This window comes from Carlito syrichta, unplaced genomic scaffold (genome assembly GCF_000164805.1).
Source record: "Carlito syrichta isolate Samal-C Ts95f unplaced genomic scaffold, Tarsius_syrichta-2.0.1 Scaffold316037, whole genome shotgun sequence".
Classification (NCBI taxonomy): Eukaryota; Metazoa; Chordata; class Mammalia; order Primates; family Tarsiidae; genus Carlito; species Carlito syrichta.
The window spans coordinates 614451-639532 of record NW_007260133.1 but is presented as its reverse complement, the minus strand read 5'-3'; the positions used below and the strand labels follow the sequence as shown (position 1 = coordinate 639532).

At 35.9% G+C, this 25082-nt stretch overlaps 1 protein-coding gene across 5 annotated transcripts in view; it reads left to right on the top strand.

Moving 5' to 3' along the window:
* ECT2 (epithelial cell transforming 2) overlaps positions 1–25082 on the top strand; it is a 65217-nt gene that overhangs the window by 31671 nt on the left and 8464 nt on the right. For all 5 annotated transcript variants that reach the window (XM_021706828.1, XM_021706830.1, XM_021706829.1 and 2 more), the window contains 4 exons: positions 14484–14562; positions 14725–14844; positions 18469–18607; positions 19707–19861. In XM_021706828.1, the coding sequence (XP_021562503.1) occupies positions 14484–14562; positions 14725–14844; positions 18469–18607; positions 19707–19861 (493 nt within the window). The remainder of the gene's footprint in view (positions 1–14483; positions 14563–14724; positions 14845–18468; positions 18608–19706; positions 19862–25082) is intronic.

Here is a 25082-nt window from a genome sequence, read left to right as displayed (position 1 = left end):
TATAAAAATAATACCACCATTTTCCACAGAACTAGAGAAAACAATCTTAAAATTTATACGAACCCAAAAAAGGAGCCCCAGTAGCTAAAACAATTCTAATGTGGAACTGTGAATTCGAATTATACAAGATTATAGTAACTAAAACAATATGTTTATTTTATTTTTTTGTTTTCCTATCTAACTATCTATCTATCTGTCTATTATTTCAATAGCTTTGGGAGGCACAAATAGTTTTGGTTTGGGCTTTTAAGTAAACCCACCGCTCCCACCTGTGCACATTGTACCCGATAGGTGATTTTTTTGACCCTCCACCCCTTGCATTTGATCTCTTCAGTTAATTACACAGCTCACAGATACCTTGCCAGGCTTCCCCCCCCCACCCCCATTTTTCTCTTTCTAATTTTGAATAGTTTCTGTTTTGAAAGTTGATTAAACAAATTGGGTCATTCATTTTGTGTATTTGGTGCTTGTGTTTTAGTTGGCTTTTGTGTATTTGGCACTAAACCACATCACCTCGATAATTTAGTTACTAATGGGCTTTCAAAGTTCAATGGCATGCTAAGATATTTTCTGGGACTTCAGCTGGTAGGAACATGTTTAAATATAATGTGGATCATTCATGCAGTATGCTCTTTTTTTTTTTTTTTTTTTTTTTGAGTGAGTGTCTTACTCTGTCACCCAGGCTGGATTGCAGTGGCAGTTTCATGGCTACTGCAGCCTTGACCTGCTGGGCTCAGGTGATCCTTCTGCCCCTGCCTTCCAAGTAGCTGGAATCACAGGAGTGTGCCACCATACCAAGCTAATTTTTTTAAAAAAATTTATTGTAGAGACAAGGTCTCGCCAAGTTGCCCAGACTGATCATGAACCCTTGGGCTCAGGCAGTCTTCTTGCCTTGACCTCCAAAAGTGCTGGGATTATAGGTGTGAGTTTAAAACTGTCTGTTGATAACACTACACCTAAACACTGTGACTATAAAATTATACACTCCAAATAAGACTCATATCTCAGTTGGTATCATGAGACTCCAAAAACACATTCAGGACTAAAAGATTGCCTTTCCATAAAATAGGAGGAGATACCTATCTAAACTCGGAATTTATTTATAAAAAATTATGTATTCTTGCATGTTTAAACTTCAGTTACCTTCAAAGTATTCTTGGTTTGATGAAGTACACCTATTGAGATGCTTTTTCCGCTGCTCAAAACAGTTCTGAACTTGTCAGTTTTGATTCCTTTTAGTGCTTCTGTCGTTTTTGTTTCACGTCTTCCACATTGGTAAAACGTTTCCCTCTGAGGACTTTTTTTAATTTGGAGAAACAAAAAAAGTCACTTGGGGTGAGATCAGGTGAATAGAGAGGGTGGGGCATAGGGATCATGCTGTTTTTGGTCACAAACTGCTGAACATTCAGCGTGGGGTGGACAGATCCACTTGTAAATCATCCCTTGTTAAATGGGCAAATGTGTTGAAAGAATCTCCAAAAAATTTGAAGTTCAACGCAGCTTCTTAAAACAATGCTAGCTAGTACACTGGTGTCCATGGGTTCCTAGAACACCTACCTAGCAGGGGAATCCTGTACTACAAGGGGCCTGCCCTCCAAAAAAATAATTCTGGGTTTTTTTTTTGCCCTCCTCCCCCCTCATTCTATCTCAGAGTTAGCTGAGACTCATTCCTTTCCAGAGCTTTCCCCTTCCCTTTTTACAATTCCTCCCTTTATCTTTTTCCAAAACTTTTTAGTTATTCTGGCATCCTGACTTAGTAAAAACACTTAGAAAGCAGCAGATACAAAAGAAATTCATTTAGGCCTTCCTGCTATTTCTTAAAAGCAAAAGTTGAAATCTCCACATAAAAGACGTCCTCCCAACCGGGCTCGGTGGCTCAGCTTGTAATCCCGCGCCTTTGGGAGGCTGAGGTGAGTGGATTGCCTGAGCCTGCGGGTTCGAGACCCGCCTGGACAGAAAGACCTCATCTCTACAATAAATCAAAAAAATCAGCCGGGCATGGTAGCGCATGCCTGTAATTCCGGCTACTCAGAAGGCTGAGGCGGAAGGATCGCCAGAGCCCAGCAGGTGAGGCTGCAGTGGCCGGGAGCGGCCACTGCACTCCAGTCTGGGTGACTGAGTGAGACTCCCAACTCAAAAAAAAAAAGACGTCCTCCCTCTACTAAAAGAAATGGCAACATTCTTATTGTCAAGGGGAAGAATTGAGACCATGAAAACACTACAGATCTTGATAGAATAACATATCTCTTGGGCCTTTTTCCATAATTCAGTCACATTTTCAGTTAACCGTTCTTTGTCCATTTCAGTTTATTGGTAAGTAACTCAAACAGGTCTCCTCAAAATTTGATTCACAACCTTCGTAAGGTTACCTATTTTTTAAAAAATTGGACTTATTCCATTTTGTTGGAAATATAAATTTGGATCCAATTGTCTTATAAACTGGTGAGTTTATATTCTTTACTATCTTGTGCTAAAATTCTGAAATAAAAGATATGAGATCTTTGTGTATATTATGTGTGTGTGTAAACATATGTATATGTGCTATGTTATATGTTGTGTCTACATAATAAAATAAAATCTGGCATAGTTAGCCAGAAATCCTTTAAGAAATTCTATTCTACTTGGTTTAAATAAATGAGCACTTATGTAAAATACATAGTAATTAACCCAAATAGTGTTTTTTTTTTTAAATTTATGTGATGAACTAAATCTTTGATAAATGAATTGGTTTTAAAATTATTAATGAAATAAAATGAAAAAAACTTCATCACCGTCAATATGCATTTTTTGCTTGGGTTACTGGTTAGACAGTTTTATGTTTGTTCCTGCTAGATGCTTTGAAAGCATGAAGCTGTAAACCCAGCCTAAAACAGAATGATCTTCTGTGTCATTCTTTGATAAATAAGATTAATCTAATATTGTTGATTTAATAAAAACAGGTACATCTTCTGAGTTATTGACAGTATATCCATGTATTTAATGTTCAGGTCTTAGGTAGATACCTGATATTAACAGATTATAATGTTGATTAATAAATAACTTCATTAAGTGTATCCAATGTCATTTTTTTAATCACTTAAAAAAATAGTTGTCTTTAATTAATATGAAGGCTGCATATTTAAGGTTAGACATTGGAATTCAATTAGCATCGCAAGACAAAAGCAAGCCTATTGAATTCCATTGAATTACCATAAATGGATAATGGACTGTAAAGAATATTTTTATCCTCTATTTTTAGTTTATCTTTTTTTTTAACTTTAGAGATGTGGGGCACAATTCAGGATTAGGTACAGGTGGTCATGGTACAGGTATAGTTTGGGCTTCCCTTGTCCCTACTATGCCTGGTTTGAGATCAGGCACCATTATTGATATTATGTGCCCCTGCTTCCCTGGCAGTTTCCTGCTACTGACAATCCCTTCCTTCCTTCCTTCCTTCCTTCCTTCCTTCCTTCTTTCCTTCCTTCCTTCCTCTCTCTCTCTCTCTTTCTCTCTCTCTCTTTCTTTCTCTCTTTCTCTCTCTTTCTCTTTCTCTCTTTCTTTCTTTCTCTCTCTTTCTCTTTCTTTCTCTCTCTCTCTCTCTCTTTCTTTCTTTCATTTATTGAGAGGACAGAAAATCTCCCAAGTGGGAGGGGACCCCAGGGAGTTGCCCGACAATCCCTTTCTTATATTATTAATAATAAGTGTTCAGGGTCTGCTTATGAGTGAGAATATGTGGTATTCAGTTCTTTGTTTCTATGATAGATCTCTGAGTATGATGAATTCTAATACGTCCAAGTATTTATGACTGCTTTTTATTCCATCATGTATATGTACAATATTTTTTTAACCAGTCTGCTGTCAATGGGAAACACGGTTGGTTCCATGTTTTTGCTATTGTGAACAATGCTGCAATAAACGTGTGTGCAGGTATCTTTTTTATAGAATGATTTGAGTTCCTCCAGGTATATTCAAAGAGGGCGATTTCTGGGTTATATGGAAGTTCGAGTTTTGGATCTTTTAGAAATTGCCACACTGTTTTCCATAGTGGTTGTACTAGTTTACACTCCCACCAACAGTGTAGAAGTGTTCCCTTTTCCCCACATCCTCTCCAGCATCGGTTGTTTTTTGAGTTATTGGTGATGGCCATCCTGATTGTAATTAGGTGGTATCTCAGCGTAGTTTTAATTTGCATTTCCTTTATTAGTGAGGCTGAGTATTTTTTTACATATCTGTTGGCTGCTCATGTCGTCTTTTGAGAAGTGCCTATTCATATCTTTTGCCCACTTTTTAATAGGGCTGTTTGTTTTTTCTTTTTGGCACATTTGAATTCATTGTAAATCTTTGGTGTTAGACCTTTGTCAGATACACAGTTGGCAAATATTTTTTTCCCATTCTGTGTGCTGTCTGCCTGCTCTCTTGATGGTTTATTTTACTTTGCAGAAGCATTTCAGTTTGATGAGGTCCCACTTGTCTATCTTATCTCTTATGGCATGGGCATTTGGGATTTTGATCAGGAATTCATTGCTTATTCCAATTTCTGTAAGGATGTCTCCTGCATTTTCTAAGATTCTTATAGTTTGAGGTTTTACATTTAGGTCTTTGATCCATTTAGAGTTGATATTTGTGTATGGTGTTAGGTGGGGGATTCTGTTTCAGTTTTCTGCATGTGGTCAGCCAGTTTTCCCAGCACCATTTACTGTATAGGTTCTCTTCTTCCCAGTGATTGTTGGTAGAGGCTTCATCCTATATGAGTTGGTTGAGAAATTGAGGTTTTGCCTCCCAAAGAATCTCTGTCCTTTTCCATTGGTCTGAATGCCTGTTCTTGTACCAATACCAGGCTCTTTTGATTATTGTAGCCTTATAGTTAAGTTTAAGGTCTGGGTGTGTGATACCTCCCACTTTGTTTCTTTTGCAAAGAATTGTTTTGGTTATTCATGGTCATTTATGTTTCTATGTGAGTTTCTGTATTGTTTCCAGTTTTGAGAAGAATGATGTTGGTAATTTAATAGGTATTGTGTTGAATCTGTAAATTGCCTTTGATAGACTGGACATCTTAACAATGTTGATTCTTCCAGTCCATGTGCATGGAATATTTTTCCATTTGTTTGTCTCTTCTTGGATTTCTTTGAGCAGTGATTCATAGTTTTCATTGTGAAGGTCTTTCACTTCTCTGGTTAGGAAGATGCTGAAGAATTTTCTTCCTTTTTTTTTTTTTTTTGATGACATTTGTGAGTGGGATTGTGCTTTTTTATTTGGTTCTCTACCTGTTTGTTGTTGGTGTATAAGAATATGACTGTCTTCTACACTTTTATTTTGTATCCCAAGACTTTGCCAAAGTCCTTTATCAATGCAACGAGGTTTTTGACAGATTCTCTTGGGTTTTTCAGGTATAGGCAAAGAGGGATAACTTAACTACCTCTTTTCCTGTTTGGGTATCTCTGATTTCCCTCTCTGTGTGATTGCTCACTATGTTGAACAGGAGGAGTGAAAATGGGCACCCTTGTCTTGTTCCGGTTTTCAGGTGGAAATGCTTCCAGTTTCTGTCTGTTTAGTAGTATGTTGACTGTGGGTTTATTATAGATGGTTCTTACTATTTTGAGGTATATTCCAAAAATGCCTAGGTTTTCAAGGGTTTTTATCAAGAAGGGATGCTGGATTTTATAGAAAACTTTTTCTGCATCTAATGATATAATCATATGGTTCTTGTGTTTACATCTGTTGATGTATTTAATTACATTTCTGGTCTTGCGGATGTTGAACCAGCCCTGCATTCTGGGGATGAAGCCTGCATGGTCATGGTGGATGATTTTTGAGATGTGTTGTGGGACATAACTTGCTAGAATCTTATTGAAAATTTTTGCATCTATGTTCATCAGGGATATTGGCCTGTAGTTCTCTTTGTTGAATGTTTACCTGGTTTGGGTATCAGTGTGATTTGGGGAAAAGAATTCCATCTTTCTCAATTGCCTGGAATACTTTCAGCTCCTCCTTGCATGTTTTATAGAATTCTGCTGGAAAGCTATCTGGTCCAAGGCTTTTTTTTTTTTTTTTTTGTAGATAGATTTCTTATGATGGAGTCAATTTCCTGATTTGTTATTGGTTTATTTATTGTCTTAATTTCTTCTTATTTCAACCTTGGGAGGTTCTGTGATGTCAGAAGGTCCTCCATTTCATTTAGGTGTTCGAGTTTGTTTCCATACAAGTGTGCATAGCAATCTCCGACAATCTTTTACATTTCTTCAGGGTCAGTTGTGACTTGATCTTTTGCGTTTTTAATTGTGTTTTGCGCTTTTTCTCTCTTTTTCTTGATCATCTGGCTAGGGGTCTATCAATCTTACTTATCCTTTCAAAGAAACTGCTTTTTGTTTTGTTGACTTTTTTCCTATGATATTTTTATCTTCTAATTTCTGTATTTGGGCTTTTACTTTGGTGATCTGGATTCTCAGCTGATTGGACTCCAGTCTCTTCTAGCCTGTGGTATTTCTGTAGATAAGTCTACGGCTATTCTTTTCTCTTTTTTTTGAGTCTCACTCTGTCACCCAGGCTGGAGTACAGTGGCATGCTCACAGCCACCCCAGTGTCGAACCGCTGGGCTCATGCAATCCTTCTTCCTCATTCTTCCTAGTAGCTGGAACTACAGGTGTACGCCACCAAGCCTGGGTAATTTTTAAAATTTATTGTAGAGATGAGGTCTCACCAAGTTGCTTAGACTGGTCTCAAACCCGTGGGCTCGGGCAGTCCTCTCACCTTCCAAAGTGCTAGGATTATGGGCGTGAACCACACTGTGCCTGGCCAGTCTGCTCTATTCTAATTGGTCTTTCCTGGTAGGTAGTCTGACTTTTCTCTCTCGCTGCCTTTAAGATTTTTCTTTTATGCCTACTTTGTGTTAAGGAATTACTATATGTCAAGAAGTTAATTGGTTTTCTCATTTGATATCTTGCAGGGGTTTTGTAAATTTCTTGTGTTTGAATGGATGTATCTCTGATGAGATGCGGGAAATTTTCTTGGATCACCTTGTGGAATGTTTGTTCCAAGTTGTTCTTAGTCTCCTTTTCTTCTTCAGAGACCAATCAAGCATAAGTTCAGACTCTTAATATAATTGCACATCTCTTGAAAACTTTGTTTTTAACAGATTGGGTTAGTTTCATATTTTGGTCTCCAAGCTCTGAGATTCTTCTGCTTTCCATGCTTATCAATTATTTATTTATTTCATTGACTATATTATTTATGACTTGCAATTCTATAATTAATTCTTTATGTTTTCACCTTACCTTTCTTGGTTTTTATTCATCTTTTCCAACCATTTCTTGATCTCTGCACTTGTGGTCTGAGACCAGTCGTTCTGGGCACTCTTCATTATTTGAATTCCAAAATCTCCGTTCTCCAGCACCATCTTTCTAAGGGTCTTTGGGTTACCTGTTTTTTCTTTTTGTGATGAATTTTTCTTTTCTCTTTTCTTCCATTGCTCAGTGAGAGGGGGAATAGTTTTCACTTGTTTGCTCAAGCACTTGTTCTTTCTTTGGTGAAGCCTCTGGATTTGTTTGATTTTGAAGCCATGTCTGGAGTGGGTGCTGTGCTGTCCCCTGTCCTTTTGCACCTTTGAGATTTGAATAAGGTCTATTGGGAGGTGCTAGGATTAAAAAGCTGCCTGTAGATCACAGAGTTTGCTGACTGATGATGTGTGGGGCTCCTGGGGCCCACTTCCCACCACTGCACAGTATGTCCATGCAGTGGGAATGTCTGTATATCTCCCCCAACTCGTCCACTGTGGAGTGGGTTCTTTGTCTCCAGTTCTGACTATAGACCCACAAATATTCAGTTAGGGGGATGGGGTGACTGGGTATCCTCGTTGGGCCTGTCTCTCTGGGAATACTGGCACCTGTATTTTCTCGGGGTTGGTAATGATCAACCTCAGAGAGGTGCTGAATTCACTCCTCAGTCTCAGGGAGTAGCTCCGCTGTTTCAGTGAGCAGGCTGGAGCCTGTGTCTGCCTGGATACCAGGACTGAGGTGGTGGGAGCATCTCTGAGTCTCTACTGGGACTCGGCGACTAGTTCCTCCTGAGTATTTTCTCCATGATCTCTATTGCCAGCATATCTCAGTTTGCATAAGTAATTTAGGCATAACTGAAATAAATATATTTATTTATTAAATATTAAATATATTTATTTCAGTTATGCCTAAATTACTTATGCAAACTGAGATATGTTTTCATAAGTAAATATATATATCTTTATAAACTGTACATTTAGAAATAAACTTTTCATTTAATTTGAAATCTTAAAGTTATATTTAATACAATAATGTATACTAATTAAATGACTAAGTCTTATTGAGCGAGGATAAAAAACTCAATCAAGTTGAATAAACAAGCTTGTTCTTCGCTTCTTTAACTTCAAAAAAAGACTAGATATAATTAGATCTATTAATGCACATTAAAACGTATATGTGATTTTTTATTAAAAAATAATTTTATCTAAATTCAAAGATTATTTAAAGTTTGATTCATAATGTAAACTTAAGAAGAAAATAAAAATAAGAGAATAGGAACCTAGCAAGTTGGAGAGAGAGAAGTAAAGAAAGCTATAGATATAAAGATGTATTTTTGGGCTTGATGGCTCAGCCTGTAATCCCGCGCCTTTGGGAGGCTGAGGTGAGTGAATTGCCTGAGCCTGCGGGTTCGAGACCCGCCTGGGCAGCGAGACCTCATCTCTACAAGAAATCAAAAAATCAGCCGGGCATGGTAGCGCATGCCTGTAATTTTGGCTACTTGGAAGGCTGAGACGGAAGGATCGCCGGAGCCCAGCGGGTCGAGGCTGTGGTGGCTGGGAGCGGCCACTGCACTCCAGTCTGGGCGACAGAGTGAGACTCCAACTCAAAAAAAAAAAAAGAAAGATATATTTATTTATATACTTACATATTCATATATTTATAAATTTGCCTTTACAGTTACCTACTTTATTCTCATGCCTGTAATTCCGGCTACTTGGAAGGCTGAGGCAGAAGGATCGCTGGAGCCCAGCAGGTCGAGGCTGCAGTGGCCGGGAGCGGCCACTGCACTCCAGTCTGGGCGACAGAGTGAGACTCCACCTCAAAAAATAAAATAAAATAAAATAATAGTAATAGGTGATAAGTTTTTGTCCTAAATTTTGTGAAATGATTGGTTGTTCCAATAATATATATATATGTATTTATGACTAAGACTGAGGATTTAAGAAAATTATGAAAAGTCGAAACAAGTCTAAGAGAGTTTATGAAGGTTGGATTTTATAAAGGAAAATTTATATGTGATCAGGTTGACTTGGATTGGTAAGAAATTGTTTGTGCATTTTTTTCTAAAAATTACACATTGATGTCAGGATCATAAAGTCTGGTCCTCTGTGTTCAAAACAGTGAGGTTTTCTTGAAGTATTCATCTGTTTCTGATATAATTTCAAGTGATTTTGATATTTAACTTTAAAATCTGTTTCTTTAATAGCTATCTTCTAAACTGTAGACAGTTTCTGTTTTGTGCCACATTAATTCTTGAGATTTATTTAATTTTTTATTTTGGGCTTAAAATGTTCTCTTTTATTTAAAAATGCTAGTTTTATTTTTCAAAGTAGAGTTTTACTTTTGACATTGAACAGGTTTATCTATTAGAAGTTCAGCTTTTCTCCCTCTGTGGGAGCTTTTCTGTCCTCTCAATAAACTATTTGTTCTTGCCCAAATAGTTCTGTATTGCTTTTACATACTTTTGATTATCACTCTGGATACATAAATGATTACAAGTGACTTGTGATCATGTTTTGATCAAGTGTTTTGAGCCATATTTTGACAAACTTCCCTGAAATCAATTCTGATTTGAGTATTTTAAACCTAAAATTAACAGATTTTTGAGGTGGATCCCTGGAAAACCTCAAAAGATATATCTCTCATCTTGTAGAGATATTAAATGATTAGGCTTATTTGATAAATTGTGTGAAAAACACTGTCAAAAGACAAATGATAATCTTCTAGTTACATTTAGTTGTATGTTGTTGATACAACTTTCAAAAATTATATAAATGTATACAAATGTATATTATTAGTCATAATTTTGGTTATCTTAAAATTCTTTTAAAATAGAAATAACTAAGTTTCCTTGTCAGTTGCAAACTTTCTTCTTTTTTTTTTAAAGTAGAGACAGGGTCTCACTCTGTTGCACAGGCTAGAGTATAGTGGCATGATCATAGCTCACTATAGTCTTAAGCTCCCGGACTCAATCCTCCTGCCTCAACCTCCCAAATAACTAGGACTATAGGTGCGTGCCACCACGCCCAGCTAATTTTTCTTTTTTTTTTTTTGGAGTTGGAATCTCACTCTGTCACCCAGATTGGAGTGCAGTGGCCGTTGCTGGCCACTGCAGCCTCGACCTGCTGGGCTCCAGCGATCCTTCCGCTTCAGCCTTCCAAGTAGCTGGAACCACAGGCGCATGCTACCACACTTGGCTAATTTTTTGATTTATTATAGAGATGAGGTCTCGCTAAGTTGCCCAGGCAGGTCTCCAACCCGTGGACTTAGTCAGTACACTCACCTCAGCCTCCCAAAGCACGGGATTACAGGCTGAGCCTCCAAGCCCGGTTTAATTTTTCTTTTTTTAAAAGTTTTTTTTTGTGGAGACAAGGTCTTGCTATGTAGCCCAGGCTGGTCTAGATCTGGGCTTCAAGCAATCCTCTCGCCTCAGCCTTCCAGGATGGTAGGACTACAGATGTGAGCCACTGTACCTAACCTATTGCAGATTTTCATTAGATTTTTTTTTTCATTTTGAGTTGGAGTCTCACTCTGTTACCCAGACTGGAGTGCAGTGGCACGCTCCTGGCCACCGCAGCCTTGACCTGCTGGGCTCTGGCGATCCTTCCACTTCAGTCTTTTAAGTAGCCGGAACTACAGGCATGTACTACCACATCCAGCTAATTTTTTTCATTTATTGTAGAGACGAGGTCTCCCCAAGTTGCCCGGGTGGGTCTCGAAACTGCAGGCTCAGGCAGTCCACTCGCCTCGGCCTCCCGAAGTGCTGGGATTACAGGCTGAGCCACTGAGCCTGGTCTCATTAGATTTTTTTAACTGATGCTATTCTAAGTTTTTGTTAATCACAGTTGCTTTTAATTCTTCTCTAAGACCTTTAACATTTCATGAAAAAACTCTAATGTGTACTTTTAAATTCAAGTTTCTTTTACCTTTAAGATCAATAGACTAAATAAAAATTTTAAAAGTCTAATAAAAAGACAGATAAATTTTTGCAACAATTAATAAGAATTAATTACATGAGATTGCATAACTGATGAAGACAATGTTTTTATGACTTAAAATTTAAAACATTGTTAATTTTTGACTCAAATGTTTTGTTTTCTGGATTTCTGAAAATTTTCTCATAAGCTATCTATAATTTATAGCAATTTGGTGAAGGATACTTGTGTAAACACAGATAAACACTTTTTTTTTTTTTTTTTTTGAGTCTGAGTCTTACTGTCGCCCAGACTGGAGTGCAGTGGAACAATCATGGCCACCGCAGTCTTGACCTGCTGGGCTCAGGAATCCTTCCGCCTCAGCCTTCCAAGTAACTAGAACTACAGGCATGCAACACTACACCTGGCTAGTTTTTTATTTATTGTAAGAGATGAGATCTCACCATGTTGCCCAGGCTGGTCTTGAACCCCTGGGCTCAGGCAGTCCTCTCACCCCTGCCTCCCAAAGTGCTGGGATTTCAGGCGTGAGCCACCATGCCCAGCAAAATTCCCCCCCCCCCACTTTCCACAATTTGAAAACCATTTTTGAGTATTCTTAATGGCAATATAGTTAAATACATAAGTCCAGTAAAAATCTACTCTCGTCCAGACTTGTTGGCTCAGTCTGTAATCCCAGCACTTTGGGAAACCAATGCGAGTGGATTGCCTGAGCCCATGGGTTCGAGACCAACCCAGGCAACTTGGTGAGGCCTTGTCTCTACATAAAATCAAAAATAACCGGGCGTGGTAGCGCATATCTATAGTTCTAGCTACTCGAAAGGCTGTGGCAGAAGCATCTTTGGAGCCCAGAAGGTCGATGCTGGGGTGGCTGCGAGTGTGGGTGCCACTGCACTCCAGCCTGGGTGAAGGAGTGAGACTCCAACACACACACACACATCTACTCTCTCTCTCACAGAATACAATCGCAAACATTGGTTATGTTACCAAATCTTTGATTGACATGCCATATTTGAAAAATATATATATAAAATGCCTGACTTCAAAGGTCACAGCCTTACTGTGAGTAAATAAAAAAACTATCACTTCCTGGCAGACCTTGGAACCTAGACTGTAAGTAAAATCTAAAGTCTTCCTTAGTTTGATTTTCTAGCCTCAAGAGGTTTTAAAATCTGAGATTCCTATGTGATCAATGTAAAAAAAAATAGTTAGATTTCTAATAAAAAGTGATAATATACCCGTGTTTTCATTGTAGCTCTTCCTGTTTTTTGAGTTTACTTATCTACCTACAGATCAGATCCTAAATTCTTCTGTTTCTCCAATCCAACTTCCTTACAATTACTAAAAGTGGAAACTGCACTGTTCCTAAAGTGCTATAAATTGAAATAGATACATTTTAAGAAACCAGTCTTGTGCCTGATATATGAGTCACACACAAAGTTCACCAAACCACCTGATGCCATAATCAGAGACATTCAAACTGTAAACCAAGATGAGAACTTGGACATTTTTCATGCTGTAGACAGTCTATGCCAGGGTATTGGGACAAAACTCCATGTCATAATGATACTCTTCTCTCTATTAATGCCTTCCTTATTTACTTGACAAAATAAAACAATGCTGTAATTAAATTTCATAATTGGTAACTTGACAAAACATGACTTAAGAAGTCCTTTTAGTCGACCTAATAAATAAATAACTTTAACAGTATCCCTGATATAACTTTTTTTCAAATTGTACTGGTGGGCCCTTTTGTAGATTTGGCATCCTCTGCTTTAATTCAGTCTAGTCATAAAATACTACTCAATGCCTATAGTAAGTCACACTGAGTTTCTTCTATGGTCTTTTGATTTGGTTAGTTCATTGCCCTCTGAATTGTGCTCTTGGTTCAAAACTATTGTATAGACTACATGTATTATATTGGTTTTTTTTGTATTATGATTTTTAAACCTTAACTGCCTGTTCAGTTTTTGTAAAGCCAACTCTCCCAGTAGGATATTAGATCAACTCTTTGAGATGATTACTAATACCTACAGAACTAACAAATGGAACTCAGTGCTGGACTCGAGGCAAACCTGCCCTGGGAACATTTTTTCTTCTGGCCTCTTTGTTACTTAATGTGGCCCAGGTCCCTGACATAGAATCCGTACTTTCTTTCCGACATGAAACAGAGACATCCAGAACAGGCTCATCTTGCCACTGAGGGACAGTTAAGCCTGACTTCAAGATGGTTGGTCAGCTGTGCTTTCAGAGAAAGATCTTGATTGGGGGAAATGTGAAAATTGATTATGCACACTGGGTTATTCTTTATATCTGACTAAATGAGAGTTGAGGGGTGGGGACCTGTGACACCTATTCTGAGAATTCAGTTTTCTGCAAGCTCATCTGCTAAATGGCCTGCTGTAGCCCTAAGATCTGTTTTACCTCATAGCTGTTGAAATGACCCTCCATGGCTTCATGACCAGTTTTACCCACCACTATCACACACCAATCAGCCTGCCAGCTCCCCCAAACTTGACTAGTGCCAATGAGCTTTGTTTTAAAACAATCTCAGATAGTTATTTTATACCTAAGTGATCAAGTTGATAACTGAAAATCCACGGAATTCTCTCTTGGCAGCTCTCCTTTCCAGTAATCTGCCTTGCAAATGCCTTGCAAACTTGCCGTCTTTTCTCACTGGACTCCCAGCTTTGGTTCTTTCACTGAGGAATATAGCTGGGTTTTTATGCAGGGAGTAAACTTTCTCTAGGCTGTAAGCTAGGACAGTTATAGGGCTTGCCTTGTTTGTTTCCTTTCTCACAGAAATTGATATCAAGTGTATTGAGAATCCTTGTTTCTTTATATTTTGACTGATTTATTTTTAGTTTCAGGCAGAAGGGTAAATCCATTCTCTTATTCTATCTTGTCTGGAAGCAATAACCTTAGTTTTTGTTTCAGTGAAATGACTGGTTGTATGCTTGGGAATGACTTACATAAAACCTTATCTGAGCTTATATGTAGAACTTCAGAAATTTGGTTACTAGCCTGCATTTTGTACAAAAGTTTAAGTATATTTTCGAAAGTGTATAGTCAGTAAAGAATATAGAAAGGATTATAATAGTAAAATATAATTTTCCGAAGGATTCTGTGGAATTTTTTTAATGTAGTAGGATACTTGTAAGGAATATTTTAACTCATTCACTTATTAAAATAAAGACAGAATCAGATGAAAGGACTTTTTTTTGTGACATGTGATATGTTGGTAACAGTTTTCCTGTTCTGTCTAAAAGAAGTTTTAAAAATAACTTTATTAATTTTTCAGGCATATTAATGAGGATAAGAGAAAAACAGAAGCTCAGAAGCAGATATTTGATGTTGTTTATGAAGTAGATGGATGCCCAGTAAGTATTCTTTTTTGACATTTGTTAACTTTCTTTCTTGTTAATGATGTTTCTATAGTTTTAATATAAATAACATCGTGGTACCATTTTTAAAAATTACAGTTTCTTAAAAACTATTTAATACCAAGTGATCTCTTTTATTAATATTTTCAACCCGTACAGGCTAATCTCTTATCTTCTCACCGAAGCTTAGTACAACGAATTGAAACAATTTCTCTAGGTGAGCACCCCTGTGACAGAGGAGAACAAGTAACTCTCTTCCTCTTCAATGACTGCCTAGAGGTAAGGTTGTACATAATGTAGTATAATGACACCGTTGATTTCAGTAACTTCACCAAATGTTTAAAACAAAGCTTTAATTGACGTATCATATAAAAATCTCAAGTAAACTCAGATAATAATTTTTTAAAACTTGAGGCCAATTATTAATTTAATATAAGAAATATAATTTTCCATGACTTTAAATCCAAGTATAAATGAAAATTCATTTCCATGCAAATAAATTAAAAAATAAAATCATTTTGGAACTTCTTGTTTCTATGTATATTTACTCAAGATTTAGAAAATAATTCTGAGTTTTTTGAAACTTAAGTAGATTATTCAAGCAAAGATAAAGTTAGTCTTTTGTTGAAGATCACAATAACTGGATAATTTTATGAATTTTTTATGATCTCTTGATTCTTACTTGAATCAACAAGTTACAGAGTAAATGAATGGTTAGTATATCAGATAGGGTATAATGTCATGATTCTAATTCCAAAATACCTGTTATCCAAGTTGTTTTCTCTTCCTGTATTACCTCTTAAGCAAACTGAATTATGTTTATGTGCTTTTCAACTCTTTTCTTTTGTTTAATATGTATTTTTAAACAACAGTCGAGTGAGGAATAAAAGAGTGCATTTTCCTTCATTTCAGAAGAGAAAAATGTTCATTTTGATAAATAGACCTTAACAAGAAGATTCATTTGACATTTCTGTTACTGGTAACTTCTATTGCCTTCATCAAAGCAATAGCAAGGTTTCCTTTTTCTTTATAAAGTCTGTACCCCTTCCTTTTATCCTTTTTTACTTCACATATATTAAAGTGCTGCCTTCTTATATGTCATGTACATTATTATTTATAGGATAAAATACAAGGGGATTTTAGAGATCAGGCAGTTCCTCGTGCAGTAAAATCTCACCCAAAATTCACTTATGTTAAATGCAGTTTTGTTGTTATCAGGATGATGAAAACTGATATTTTTGTTTAGTTACTAATGTTAACAAAAAGCACACGAATAAAGGCAGTTAATAAAAACAACACACAGTTGACCATATCCTGAAGTGAGAAAGTAAAAAGATCATGAGGCAGATCATTCTGAACTACCTGCTCCTCCTATAGAACTTTAGCCTAGTTTTTGAGAATGGAGGCTAAGCAAAGGGGCCAATTTTAATTATATTTCATATGAATTTGCATTATTATGAGATTTTACTGTATGCAGTTTCTTTGTTCTTTTATTTGCTTCTGTTAAAGCTTTTCTGGGTTGTATCTGTTGAAGTCCCAAGGTCAGCTTACTTCATTCATGTGACGGGTTTTCTGTGTTTCCTTGACAATCCATTCTTTTAACCCCTTATTTCAGACAGACCCCCATGGCTTACTTCAAATTTTTGATCTTACATTCTCTCCAAATTCCTCAAAGTCTTCTGCAACTGGTTCATTGACTTCCCTTTCACTTTAATTTCTGCTGTTTGTCATCCCCTACAGCTTCCAAGTCCCTGGCTTCTCATTTCCTTTACCTTTTTGAATCCACCGACGTTCTCTTCTGCTCTCTCTTATACTTCCTTCAATAGAAATTGCTTTATTTATGACATTAAATATGAACTTCATAATCAATAAAAATTTATAATCCTTAGTAAACTTATTTTTTAGCTTATTTAAGAAAAATAAGCCATTTGGGCACCATGGTTCATGCCTGTAAACCCAGCAGTTTGGGATGCCAAGATGGGAGGAGCCCAGGAGTTCAAGACCAGCCTAGGCTATATAGCCAAACCTCATCTCTACAAAAAAAAAAAAAAAAAAAAAACCAACAGAAAAAAACCAGGTGCCTGTAGTCCCAGCTACTTGAGAGGCTGGGCAGAAGAATTGCCTGAGCCTAGGAGGTCTAGGCTGCCGTGAGCCGTGATCATGCCACAGTATTTCAACCTGGGTGATGGAGTGTGACCCTGAGTCAAAAAATAACTAACTAAATAAATAAACTCATAGCAAATTTGGAATGAAAATTATGTTACTTCTTTTACCTGATAAAGCCTACAGCAAGCATCAGACTTAATGAATACATCCATAATGGGCAAACTCTTTGTTGTTGTGATATGACATGGGGTATTTTACGAAACTAATTTTTGATTTAGGGATATATTTTCCTTTTTCGTAATTTTTCTGTGTTTTGAGGATTTTTTTTTACCTTGATGTACCAGAATTTGTCATCAAATCAATATTTGTTTTTACTTTTTTAAAAAAATTAAAGTTATTTAATTATCTTGCTTAGCTAAATTAGTTTATAAGTATATCCAAAAGTAATTACTTTAAGAGTTTTTTTTTTTTGAGTTGGAATCTCTGTTGCCCAGGTTGGAGGCCAATAGCACACTCCTGGCCACTGCAGCCTTGACCTGCTGGGTTCAGGCGATCCTTCCACCTCAGCCTTCCAAGCATCCACCATGCCTGGCTAATTTTTTTATTATTTATTGTAGAGATGGGGTCTCTCCAAGTTGCCCAGGCAACTCGTGGGCTCAGGCAGTCCTCTCACCTCGGGCCTTCCAAAGTGCTGGGATTATAAGCATGAGCCACCGCGCCAGTTCTATTTTAAGAATTTTTATTGCTTATTTTCACTATGTTAGTGTAAGTGAACTTTAAATATTTGATATGTACTTTGATGTGTGATATAGACCAGCTTTACCTTTCTGTTGGAATGTGAATATGATATATTGACTAGCTTTTGATCTTTTCTCATTAGCCAACACAAAGTAGTACATTTTTCAGCCATACTTTGTCATATTCATGTTGATGAACAAGCAATCTCAATTCATTAAGTAACATAATCTAAAATCATTTTGTGTTAATGTCTTTCAGCTGATAATTATTACTGCAAAAGAGATATTCTTTTAAAAAGGCAAAATAATATTCTAGGCTTTCATGGAAGTAAAAAAAAAATTAAACTAAGATCTTAAAAAATTCACAGAACCTAAGTACATCATGAGTCACAAGTTCCTTTCTGATTTTGCTTCTCCAGTGTTACCTTACCTATCTCTTCCTTTGTCTTGTGTCCCCAGTTTAGCTAAAATTATATCCAAACACAGCCTTGATTTATAAAATTGAATTTATAATTTGTGTCATTTGTTTATTGTTTAATGATTTCTTTAATGTTTCCCTTTCTTAATAGTATGTAAATATCATGAGAGCAGGAACTATTTATGTTGTTTGTTCTTTTATCCTCAGTGACTTGCACAAGATCCCGAGCTATTGTAAATTATGCTCTTAAACTGAAATTTGAACCCAAGTCAGAGAGGCCAAATTGCTATTCCTCTTCTGAGCTCAAGGCTTTTTATTCAAGATTCCTTCTGTCTTTGATCTGTTGTTTCTCAAAAATACTTCTAGTTCTTCTTTTACACCTCTGGGACCTTTTGCATAAAACTATCCCTTGTCCTGTTTTCTTGACTTTTGGACTCTTTTATATAAACATGAGCTACAGTTCTGCTATACAATTGCATGTATGGTTTTTGTCACATAGTAACTCTGCTTCTTAGTAACATAGGAATTCTGTACTATCTGATAGTTCAGTGAAACGTATATTGTTGTGTGATTAGTGCTATTTTATTGGTCTTTGATTTTATTCATATTACTGAATATGACTTTTTTATTTTCTCTAATCAGATAGCAAGAAAACGGCACAAGGTTATTGGCACTTTTAGGAGTCCTCATGGCCATACTCGACCCCCAGCTTCTCTTAAGCATATTCATCTAATGCCTCTTTCTCAGATTAAGAAGGTATTGGACATCAGAGAGACAGAAGGTATGCCCATTGAATAGATTATTAAATAAAACAAGTTTATATGCATTGGTTTGGTTCACTTTGTTATTTTTTTAAGCTGTAAAATTATCTTTAGATATAGTTGGCCAATCTGCTAAAGTAATTATCTGTGGATTTCTCTTGTAACTCCGTTTCTAGGAATAGACTTTATTTTTTACATTTTTTTCAAATGAACGTGCTGTCTTAACTTATGGGATGCCCTCAACTGTTGAGGATCAAAGAACTTTTAAACGATTATGCATTAAGATAGCATCCTAGCCTAGCCTACTCCTATACCAAAACTTATTTGTGTTACTTTAGAATACAAAAAAAAAAAAAAGGATTCAATTACCTGCACTCCCTATCTTGACACCTTCCCTGTTGCCAGTGGCTGTGTTTTTTAGAATATGGATCAGGAATAGATGTGAGTGAAATGAATATATCCAAAGTAACTTGTAGACTTGATATGAAGTCAGATGTGTATTAAGGAAAGTTTTTACTCTAAACTTTGGTAGTGTTAGAGAGAAGGTTCTCTGAAGGCATGAAATTATCCACATGGAGGCAGAACCCACAGATACAGAGAGCCAACTGTATTTTTTATTTAAATCATATCCATCTTTTTTGGACTTTATAATTATGTAAGACTTTATTTGTTTAAAATAGGTTCTATTTTAGCATCACGGTCACAGCTTTTTGTAATAATGTCAGTGTTTGGACATTTTACTTCCTTTGAACTTGATTTAGTAGGTTAAGTTATTGAACTTTTATAACTTAAGTTCTAGAATTCTAAGACATGATATAACTAAATTTATTTCTTTTAATTAGGCTCTATCATAGAAAATATTAAATGTCATGGAAAATAGTGCCAATACATTATCATTGTTGGTTCCTTACATGTAATACTATTACCATTACAATTCTTTTCAATGCTTCAACTTAATATGGTGATGTTCTTTGTCTAATTGTAAATAGACGGATTAGGAGGATAGAAAAGAGAGAATTAATTTCATTGGAATTTTGTTTCTGTGCGGGAACTAAGCTTGCATAAATCCCATTTTCCAAGGAGTAGCACTTAATGTTTATTTTTATTCTGGAACCCTAGATTGCCATAATGCCTTTGCCTTACTTGTGAGGCCACCAACAGAGCAGGCAAATGTGCTGCTCAGTTTCCAGATGACATCAGATGAACTTCCAAAAGAAAACTGGCTGAAGATGCTGTGTCGACACGTAGCCAACACCATTTGTAAGGCAGATGCTGTAAGTTCTTCAACCAGTGATATAATGAAAGTTTAAGTTTCATGGCAATGCATTCAGATTAAGACTATGTACATTTCTAATAACTTGCTTATTGAGTGTAGAAGTGTTTAAATTTTATGTATATTTAGAAAAACTGGTTTAATAAGTTGTTTTGGTAAATATTTTATGTAGTTTAGGCACATAAAACATTTCTTTGAGTTCCTGACTTATTTTCAGGTATTCCCTCATAGTCTTATAGCTTCTGTGGCTCTGATTTAGTGAGACTTTTGGGACTTCTTGTAACATATTCTGTGATTTTCATTGACTTTTTTAGACATGGCTATTAGTAAAATAGAGGGGATTTTGTTCTGTTTTCATTTTATCTTATCGAAGGCAGTAGATGGGTTGTAGCATGTTGCTTTTCCTGTCAGGGCAAGTTGCCAATCCATTTTTCTCATGCCAACCTCTGAAAATCAAGTGTCATCCTTAATATGTAATTACCATTGTATCATATAGATTAAAGTGAAAATAGATGGGAAAATAAAAACATTGAAGTTAAATGACTTTCCTAAAATCAGTCAGTAGTACATCTTGGATAAAATCTAGGTCTTCTAAAGGATGAATTGATTTCCTCATCTCCATATTTAGAAGAGATGTGTGATAGACAGATATATAGACCCCCTACTCTTCGCACAAATGACATAGATTGAAGAGAATGTGTTGATATAATAGAAGTCCCTTTTCAGTACATTGGTACTGTAACAGACTGCATTGGGCATTCCTATGGCAATAAAACATTTTATCATACTTAAGTATGACCTTGAAAGACATTGAGGTATAATGTAGTTTATAAAATAAGTAATCCTTGATGAAAAGCTCTTATCAAAGTTTTAAGAACAATAATCATATTTTCTGATTTTTCTGTTTTTGTTTTTAGATTTCTATGGAACAAAAATAAGTTGTTATAAATAAAAAATTATTTCACAAAAAAGTTTTACAAAGAGAAATACAATGCTAGCACATACAACAAAATACTAGCTAGAAAAATGATGGAGACTACTTTTGTTATAAAGCTTACTGTTCCTTATAGATTTTGTAGTTCTAGGTTTCCATATATAAAATGAGCTTCTTAGCTGGGCTCGGTGGCTCAGCCTGTAATCCCGCGCCTTTGGGAGGCTGAGGTGAGTGGATCGCCTGAGCCCGTGGGTTCGAGACCCGCCTGGGCAGCGAGACCTCATCTCTACAATAAATCAAAAAATCAGCCGGGCGTGGTAGCGTGTGCCTGTAATTCCGGCTACTCGGAAGGCTGAGGCGGAAGGATCGCCAGAGCCCAGCAGGTCGAGGCTGCGGTGGCTGGGAGCGGCAACTGCACTCCACTCTGGGCGACAGAGTGAGATTCCAACTCAAAAAAAAAAAAAGAGCTTCTTCACGGTATGGTAATTCCTTATTGTAGAAATTAGTCCTGTGTTTATCAGGATGTCAGACTAGATAGTTTATAAAATCCTTCTCAAATTTATAATCTTAATGCTGAAATGTAAAGTTAATGGAAAATTTTTCTTAAAATACAGTTTATTGAATTACTAGCCACAAGATGACTAATAATACTATAACTGATATAAATAGTAAATGGAAAATGTTTCAAAGTAAAATTAGCCACAAGATGGCAGCAAACATTTAACCATGTTCTGACTTATGCTGTCTTATACTACAGAATTATTCCATTCTGTTGATAATTTCTTAAGAAATGTTTGTAAATTCAGATATTCAGTGACTTAAGTTGACCCTTTTCTGCATTTAAAATTCTGCACATAATAAACTTTTTAAAAGCCCTGAGTCAATGTCTTAACTGATAACATTTTCCCATGTTGAAGAGTGTTTCTAAATACATATGTACAAAAGATGTACAAGACATGAAAATCTCTGATTCTTTGAATTAGTAGTTTCTGTCTTCCTACTATATATATTTTGGTACCCTTAATTTGAGCTTGCTGAATTAGAGTAGTATGAGTACAACTGTTTCATTCTATACTATTTCATTTGTCATGCCTATTTATGAACGACATAAGAATGAACATTTTAGGGCTGAAAGAAAACCTAACTAGTATTATTTTACATGTGAAACCAAGGGCAAGAGCAATAAACTAATTGGTATAAACTAATTTGTATAATCGCTAGAATCCAGGTATTCTTATTCTTGGTCAAACCTTTTTTTTCTCACTATGAAGATAGTTTTTCTTCCCATGGATGTCATGTCTCATATTCTGTTATTTCAGAATTTAAAGGTTAAAGTTTAAATCTACCAAAAATCTAGGAATCCTTATGTATGTATTTTTGCCTTCTTGCCAACATGTAACCTTTAATATCATGGTCCATACGCAAAGGTTCATATATTGCCTGAGGTCAAGCGGTAGCTTTGCTAGGCCATTATAGATTTCTGACCTCTAATGCCAAAAGTATAATTTTGTTAACAAATGAATTTAAGCAGTGTTACATTCTCTCCTAGTTTGGTTAGCATAGAAGTAACTTATGAGTGGCAGTATTAATTCTAAGTTTTTAAACTTTTAAGTAGAATGTCCAACTGCAGGAGGAATAGGCTGAAGATAGAACATATTAAAAGAGTTATGCTTCTGAGCCAATAATGTTTATCATGAAGTTAATGTGATTTGTATTTAAACTATAATTATTCTGCCACTTATTAGGTACACACAATAAATTGTTACTACAAATGTCTGTTATTGATACCCCTTTAATCTGACCAGATCAGAAGCTATAAACTATAAGCATGATTACAGAGTTTGAGGAAGAACAGGCTAAGGTGGGGACACATGAGAGTGTATATTTTTTCTTTAGCATCTAGGAATTTGAGGATTGGGGGGAGAGGAGAGATTAGGGAAGAAGGAAGACAAAAAGGGTCTAATAACTCACAAGTAGACAGGTTCATTGGCATAAGATGTCAAATGCTAGAAAATTTCCTATGAATTAACACCCATGAATAGTGTTCTAAAATCTGTGGCTGAGGCTTAGTTTCTCCTGAAATTATTATTATATATCTCAATGGGTGAGATTGGTTACTGTTTTTTAATCTTAAACTCGGCAGGTCTGTCTTTGGGTACATGTGAATTGGGGGCTAATTGAAAAACTCCTCTTCCAAAGCTATTAATACTTGACATACTTTGAATAAGTCAGAACGTGTTTTTGGAATTATATTAAGTGTGTTATTTAAAATGGATTGGTTATGCTATAAGTTTCATTTTTGTTTTATTTTAGAAATTTAGAGAAATAAATGAAAGAGCATAAAGTTGTGCTTTTTTTAAAAGAGAGAATCAGAAAGAAACCTAGAAATACCGAAGATAAGTTTCCCCCCACTTTGCACTTTGCCTATGAGTTACCCTATTTGCCTTCCTCTGTGCAGGAAAAACTAAAAGAAGTACTTCATATTTATATTTTAGCAGTTATGTTATATGCTTGGCCACTAGTGACCTCCCTATGTGTTCATCCTTTTGGTCCTTCTGAACCCAGAATCTTCTAAGAAGATAAAAATCTTATATCTGTCTCCCCACCTCCTCTAAATCAGAAGCAGTTTAGTTGTTCATTGAGAGAAATGATGAAATCATCTGCTCCTTTTTTAGGTCATTGGTGGTTATGAACGCTTAGTAAATAGTTAAGTAACAATAGGAAAAACTGAGAAACTCTTATTAGCAACTCTAAGGCTTTAAATTTCAGGGACCTTCATTATAAAGAGCATTTCATCAAAATTAAGCACACTTGGAATTTACTTTCATTATATATATAAATTAGTACATTTTGCAGCTAAATATTTTATTTGTAGAGTAAATTACCAATATTTAGTTTTGTATTCATGCTATGATTTTCACCATGTATTTTAAATTGAAAAATATTATTTGTACAAAAGAGAAAAAAATTAAATACATAAAAATATACTGCAGTAAAATATAAGTCTCATACCCCATCTGGCTAGTCTTTCTTTCCAGGGGTATTACATTTATTCCTGAGTAATTTTCTTTCTGTAATAATTCATAAATGGATATTTTAGTTGTTCTAAGTTGTTTTGTAAATAGGTGAATATTTGATATATGTATGTGAATTTTGTAACAAGTCACATTTAATAGATTCTCTTATGTTTGCTTTTCAGCTACTTCTGTCACAACTTTCAGTTTTTTAAGGTCCTAAGTTGATCAATTAAAATGAGCATTGACAAATTACTTTTTTTAGTTTAAAAATAAAACACAACAGAGGAAACTTTATTTAATTTTAAAAATTATTTTTATGACAATTGACAAATAACTATATATTTTGGGGTACAGTGTGATGTTTTGATGTACTGAATAATGATCTAATCAGGATAATTACCATCGACATCACTTTAAACATTTATCATTTCTTTGAGGAAGATATATTTAAATGTCAAAACATTGTCAAATGCATTCTTTTTCTGAATTTGCCTCTATATCTGATGGTCCTAAAACATTCTAACAAATAGTAGATTTCCAATATATATTTATTGATTGAATGAAATAAAAATTGAAATCAAAGTTGAAAATTGAATGAAATGAAACCAAAATTAAGTTTATAAAAGTAAAGTTACATCTGCGTTTAGCCACATGTACAGCTCTAATAAGAAATGTGATCCCTTTACTATGTGATACAGGAAATCTTAATCCAAAGTCTTGGGGATGTATGTGGTTAGGAATGCAGGGATCTTGGGCATAGCAGAGCTTGACTTACATTCTTTTTTTTTTTTTTTCCGAGTTGAAGTCTCACTCTGTTGCCCATACTGGAGTGCAGTAGCACACTCACGGCCACCGCAGCCTAGACCAGCAGTGCTCAGGCAATCCTTCCGCCTCAGCCTTCCAAGTAACTGGAGCTACAGGCACATGCTACCATGCCTGGCTAATTTTTTATTTTATTGTAGAGACGAGGTCTCGCCAAGTTGCCTGGGCTAGTCTCGAACCCACAGGCTCAGGCAATCCACTCGCCTTCCAAAGTGCTGGGATTACAGGCTGAACCACCAAGCCTGGCTGACTTATATTCTTAATTGCTTTGTTTCTCATAGGTTGATAGGAGATATTAAGTATTCAGAGTTATTTAGCAAAAATTTCCCAGATAATTGTCAAGAACCAATTTAAAAACTATTAGAATTTCTAACAGTTTAGTTAAGTAGCCCAATAAAATATAAATATGAGCCGGGCTCGGTGGCTCAGCCTGTAATCCTGCACCTTTG